At 48.7% G+C, this 5,976-nt stretch overlaps 1 protein-coding gene across 1 annotated transcript; it reads right to left on the bottom strand.

Moving 5' to 3' along the window:
- Window positions 1-951: 951 nt before the first annotated feature.
- Window positions 952-4,427, bottom strand: Dnajc22 (DnaJ heat shock protein family (Hsp40) member C22). The gene is made up of 3 exons (XM_051189849.1): window positions 4,220-4,427; window positions 2,495-3,442; window positions 952-1,339 (listed from the first exon to the last, which is right to left on the bottom strand). The coding sequence occupies exons 2-3, from the start codon at window positions 3,332-3,334 to the stop codon at window positions 1,154-1,156; spliced, it is 1,026 nt and encodes a 341-aa protein (XP_051045806.1). The 5' UTR covers window positions 3,335-3,442; window positions 4,220-4,427; the 3' UTR covers window positions 952-1,153.
- Window positions 4,428-5,976: the final 1,549 nt, after the last annotated feature.

Raw genomic sequence — 5,976 nt, 5'->3', positions numbered from 1 at the left:
ACAGCCCATCATGTCTGGGAAGCCAAAGCAGGAGCTCGAGGGCTCTGGCCCCAGGAATTCCACAGTCAGGGACAGCTCCAAATGGGTGCATGGCAGTGCTCAGTTTGTCTTCCCCTTTAAGTCCCAGGCCCAGTTCACGAAAATGATACTGTCTGCATTCAAGCTGGGCTTTTCCACTCCCTACATAAGAAAATCCCCACAGACCTACCCAGAAGCCAACCTGATCTAGATAATGCCTCAATGACAAGTCTCTCTCTCTCTCTCTCTCTCTCTCTCTCTCTCTCTCTCTCTCTGGCAATTCAAGATAATGTCAAGTTGACAATTAAAACTGACCATCACTTTGGAAGCATTACGGCACAGGCCTTTATTCCCAGGACTAGGAGCAGAGGCAAGTATATCTCTGTGAGTTCCAGGGGGTCTACAGATCCCCATAAAACAGCATCATCTGTTCCTTTTCCAATAGCCCAATACATCATTTGTAGTCCTGTGACATCTAGTTGAAAGAACAGGGTAGACTCTGGTATTTCTATACCCATGTTCTGACCCTCTGTGGAAACAGATGCTCCTGACAGTAAAATGATACTTATAATCAGTGCTGAGAAGACCTGAGAATTCAGCCTGTTCCAAACCCACAGGGGCTCTACAACATTGTCCCAGTTAGAGGCACTCCCACCTGGACACGGGAACTTGTTCCTTTTGGGAAAAGTATAGAACTAGAAAGTACAAATGGAACTTTGACACTTAACCCCTGTCTTGCCTCTTGGAATCCCTTGTCATATGACAGTATATGAAATATTAGAATCTTCATATTTTTCAGTCTCCTACCCCAGTGCTTTACATGTTTATAAAATTTAAAATAACCTTCCTCCATCCATAATACACCAATGGACTGGGATAGGACATGGTGGTATATTCTTTGAAAGATATTTTATTAATTTCATAATATACTTTTCACTAAGTGATCTTACGAAAATACAGCAGCCAAGAATTTAGAAATTCAGAATGTAAATATATTTTCTACCACAAAATTTCTCATCCCTTCGAAGTCTTCCTCGTCTTTGCTGTAAGCAGCTACTTTAGCACTTTTGGGATGCATTTATGAATATGTTGCCCAGTGATGTTGAGATTGAATCCATCCTCGAGGTGTTGCTTTTCACCTCCAAGAAGCTCTGGGTTTCTTGTGCTGACTCAAGACTTCATATGCAGCCTGGATCTCCAGGAAGCGCCTCTGGGCCTCTTCTCTCTGGTGCTGGTTGTGGTCTGGGTGCCAGACCTTCACTAGGTCTCGGTAAGTATGGTGTATCTCTTCATTGGTTGCCCCTTCTGGAAGGCCCAAAACCTTGGTGAAACAGAACTCACAAATTAGCATCTCATAAGAGCTCTCAGAGCCCCAGGCTCTCTCTTCGGCTTGATAAACCAGGCTATTTAGTATCTACAATGGCCCAGGACCTCAGACAGAATATCAGCCCTTTCGGCCAGGACCTTCCTTGGATTAAGGTCCTGAGTTTGATCCACAGTAGTGAGAGAAAAACAAAACAACCCAAACAAACAAAAACACCCCCCAAAAACTGGAGATAATGGTGTAAGAGCTAGGGTTCCTTGGGGAAGGTGGGGATCTGGGCTGACAAGATGGCTCAGTAGATAGAGGCACTTATGAGAGCAGCCTGATGACTTGAGTGTGACCCTGTAATACTCCTGGTAGAAAAAGACTCCGGTCTTGCCAACTGCCCGCTGACCTCTATATTCATGTTGTGGCACATAGACACATACACAATCATACATTTTTAAACCTAATATATCACAATAGGACTCGGGATGAGACTCAGTATTATATACCCAGGGGTTCTGGATTTAATCTCCTATACCACAAGAATAAAATCCCTAAAACACAGTGATAGATGCCAGAAAGGAGGTAACCTCTAAAATAATATAAATGAGAAGGCATAGGCAGGAATCTTCTTGGAGCTGGTAGTGTTACATTCCTTAACATGAGGGGCTTGCACACTTTATCTATGTCAAACTTCAATAAAAAGTATTATTCAGCCGGGTGGTGGTGACACATGCTTTTAATGTCAGCACTCAGGATACAGAGGCTGGAGGATCTCTGATTTCCAGGACAGCCTTGTATACACGGAGAAACTCTGTCTCTAAAAAACAAAACCAGGCTGGGGAAGTGGCTCAGAGGTCCTGAGTTCAATTCCCAGCACCTACATAGTGGCTCACAACCAACTATATATTGAGATCTGGCACCCTTCTGGTAGAACACTATACAGGTAGAACACTATATATATAATAAAATTCATATGTGTTTCTCATCAGTAGTATAACTTCATGCAGTATAGACAGAAGCCCAAAGAAACCAGGATACCCTTTCAGAGCTTAGCTAGCAGGCCTCAGAACAGCGCTTCCCCTTGCAGGCTAACAGCTCTAGCAGGGCTTCTAACTCTGAGTCCAGATGGGCCCTGGGGAGACTTACCCAAAAAGAAAGGCTTACCTGGTAAGCCAGCTGGCGTTTCTCATCCTGAAAACTCTCAACAAATTCATAGAGCTTTTCCCACTCCTGGAATTGTCTACTGGTGAAGCCAGGATCCCCAACCAGTAGCCACCAGATTCGGCAAGGCAGAAGGAAGACAGACTCCAAGAGGCGGCCAAGAAGTGGGAAAAAGCTGAACCAACTCAAGAAGGAGCCAAGGGTTTCAGCCATGTAGCTCAGGGTGGCAGCTGTGTTGCACAGGACACTATATGCCAGTGGGCCTGTGAAGGCGAGGTAAGCCAAGGCCAGACGATAAAGCCGCACACTAATTGTCTCTGACTCCTCTGAAGCTTTGTATCTCCGATGCTTCTGGGCTGTAATGCTAGCAGCCAAACTGATGGGCAGGATGGCTATGGGGCGGCCATAGAACACAGGGGACATGAGGAAGGCTGCTCCTAATGTGCTCTTAAAGTCTGAGGTCTGGTTGCCAACAGCAGCTACCAGCAAGACCCCTAAGCCAACTGCCAGTGGGAGGCCCACGATGTAGAAGTTGGCCATGGAAGAGAGGCTGATTAGAGCCACAACACCAAAATAGATACCCACTGTCATCTGGGCAGTAAATCGAAGGAGACTCAGAGGTGGTGTCTCCTCTTCTAGCCTTTGTTTCCGACCCTGGGTTCTATTGGCTTGAGCAACAAAGCCTGGGAGCTTCCAGAACTCCCAGAGCCAGCCTAACCCACCACCTCCCAGAGTTAGCATCCAGAGCAGAGCATGGCTGTCCCTTCCCAGATACAAGTGGTGGAGTCCAACAGGACCCCCGAAAGCCCAAAGGGCATAGGTCACCAGGAGCCCTTTGGCCATCCTCTAGGGCAAGAGTCTCAAAATAAATCCAGGGACATTTGACATTGAATGCAGAATCTCAAGGTCCTCTGTGAGAATCACCACAGTTCTGAGAGTTATCCTTAGACCCTAAGAGATGGAGTGAGGAAAAAGCAGACTCATCAGACAACATCTAAACCCCAACACAGTAGGACAAGTCAAGTCTGGTCCTACCTCAGGGTCTCTTGGGTGTTGGATGTCTCCCAACCAACCAACCAAACAAATTAGAAGCTTGGGACTAGAAAGACGGCCCAGGGGTTCAGTTCCCAGTGCCCACATGGCAGTTCATAGATTTTTCTCTTGTGTTCTCTGAGGGAACCAGACACCATGCAGTGCACACATGTAGATACAAGCAAAACACTCATACACATAAAGTAAGTTTAAGAAAGAAAACCATCTTAAATTTCAGGCCTCCCCTCAGACTCGTGGAAAAATAATGGTTCTGGGGGGGTGAGATTGGGGGCGCTGGGGAGGGCTGAACAGTAAACTTTTTCAACGTTTCAAAGGCTTTTGAAAGTCTTTTGAAAGTTGGTGTCTTATCTAAAATCCCACCCCTTTAACTCCATGTATGTGGCTGCTATCAACAACGTGCCCCCAAGGTTTTTTTTTTTTTTTTTTTTTTTTTTTTTTTAAGACTTTCACCAGCCTTCCCATCTCCCCAGGCCATGAAAATTTCCCACAAGTCAAACTTGAAAGGGATCCTGAATTCCTTCCACTTAAACATTCTGGGAAACATTTTGACCTAGACCTTAGCACCCCACAGCTCAACTATCCTGTTCCCCCAAAGAGCTGCAAAAAGCTCTGAATATCAAATTCAGTGCCAAAGAGTGCCTGCCAGTATGTCCTATCTACTTCAAGCGAACTCACCCTCAGGCAGTCCCGGTAGAGCCTTAGTACCTGGCTGCCCAGGCCGCTTCAGACTAGTCATTTCCTTTGACCATAGAATCAAAATGGCCCCTCTCTCCCTCCCTCTCTGCTGGCACTTCCACACAAGTGGACTTTGTCTCTCAGTGCTGTTTCTGAGGTCAGGCCACCTCTGCCAGGCCCCTCCCCGAAGCTCTCGTCAGCCCCTTCAGAATCACCTTCCGGTCGGAAGGTGCCTTTTTGTACCTGCCCTCTCCGGCAAACTCTTAGGAAGCTTGCCCCAGGCTCACCCAGTTTTATATTCTAGGGCCTGGAACCGCGCCCCAATCCCGGCGGAGCGCACCTCTTGCAGAACGTCACCACAACCGCCAGGTGGCGCTGCCAATTGTGGGAGGAAGGCTCCCCAAAAAAGTCCCAGATCATTTTTTTCCGCAAGGTTGGGACACCCCAGGCCAAAGCTGTCCCGACTGTGCGGCTATCTAGGAGAAAAGAAATACGATCCTACCAATAAAACTAAAATTCTTGATTACCTGTTCTCCCCACCACAAATAGGAGGAGATCCCTCTCCCACTTCAGGCTGGGTGCTTCTCTCCACACTCCAAAGGGCCTCAAGATGGCCATCACAGTACCACTTCTAATTCCTTAAGGGAGAGACATCCACCCATAGGCAAAAGGGAGCGCCCGACAACAGCCCCTATGCTGCCTCGCTGTCTAGACTTTCTTCTAGTTTTAGAGAACTCTGCACTCAGACCTGAGCCGGACCCTGCATAGCCCCAAATCCAGAGAGCCTCGAAGTTGTTCTGGCCCTGCAGCCCGAAGCAAAGGAAAAACACACAAGCAAGAAATACAGGAGAATAAGATCACAATCAGGACTCAGGGAGAGAGGAATCCGCCTGCCTTCTTGTTTCGGTGCTGGAATGGCGTACAAAATGCCTTCATTATTCCAGGCTCCAATTCCAAGTGCAGCTCGATGATGACCTTGGCCAAGTCACACCCTCTCCTGAGCTTGTTTCATTCTTTATAAAGAAGCTTGGATCTACAAGATCTCCCGGTCCTGACTAGAGGTAGGGATGAAACCAAGGGGCCTCACTTAGGGTCACATGCCAACAGTAGGCAGAATGTTTCCGTTCGCTCCAACACCCCCTACCCCTATCTGGGGGTGAGAAGGCAGCTCGGGATATGGCCCCTTTAGGGCCAAGGAGGGTACAGAGAAACGACAACCGAACCACGGCTGGAGACTGGGGGTGGGGTGGGGGGCGGTGATGTGGCAACAGGGCCGCTGAATAATGAATGAGACTTAATTGGGCCCGCGCTGCGCGGCGGCGCGCTAAGCTTGGCAAACACGCGGGCGGCAGCAGCAGCCGCCGCTGGACAAACAAACTAGCTCTGGGTGCCGGGAACCCGGTGCGGACCGCCGGGGCGGGAGGGGAGGGGGACCAGCAAGCAGCCAGGAAGGGCTCCCGGGCGCAGCGGGAACCCAAAAGTGCCCGGGACGCCAGACTCCTAGAAATGCTGGCGGAATGGAGGTTCGGTACCCAGCCCTGCAAGGACGGTCTGGGGAGGGAACGAAGCAGATTTTGCGGTTGAGCCTGGAGCCCAAGGGCAATGTGAAAGCGAGGAAAAGATGGAGAAAAGAGTGGAGGGCGGAGGAGAGAGTGAGAAATGAGCAAGGAAAAGAACATCGAGGCCAGGGTTGGTGGAGGGTGAGGGGGTAAGAGAAGAGCTATTTCTCTAAGGAAAGGGCAGAGCGATGGAGAAAC

Source organism: Phodopus roborovskii, unplaced genomic scaffold, assembly GCF_943737965.1.
Source record: "Phodopus roborovskii unplaced genomic scaffold, PHOROB, whole genome shotgun sequence".
Taxonomy (NCBI): domain Eukaryota; kingdom Metazoa; phylum Chordata; class Mammalia; order Rodentia; family Cricetidae; genus Phodopus; species Phodopus roborovskii.
The sequence above is the reverse complement of the archived record's forward strand: the minus strand, read 5'-3'. Positions and strand labels throughout refer to the sequence as shown.

What these genes read in the sequence shown, in the direction of transcription:
- Dnajc22 (XM_051189849.1), bottom strand. Translation starts at nt 3,334, where the DNA reads ATGGCCAAAGGGCTCCTGGTGACCTATGCCCTTTGGGCTTTCGGGGGT. An exon ending in AACGCCAGCTGGCTTACCAG is followed by an intron (nt 1,340 to 2,494) that starts GTAAGCCTTTCT and finishes TGTTTCACCAAG; the next exon opens with GTTTTGGGCCTTCCAGAAGG.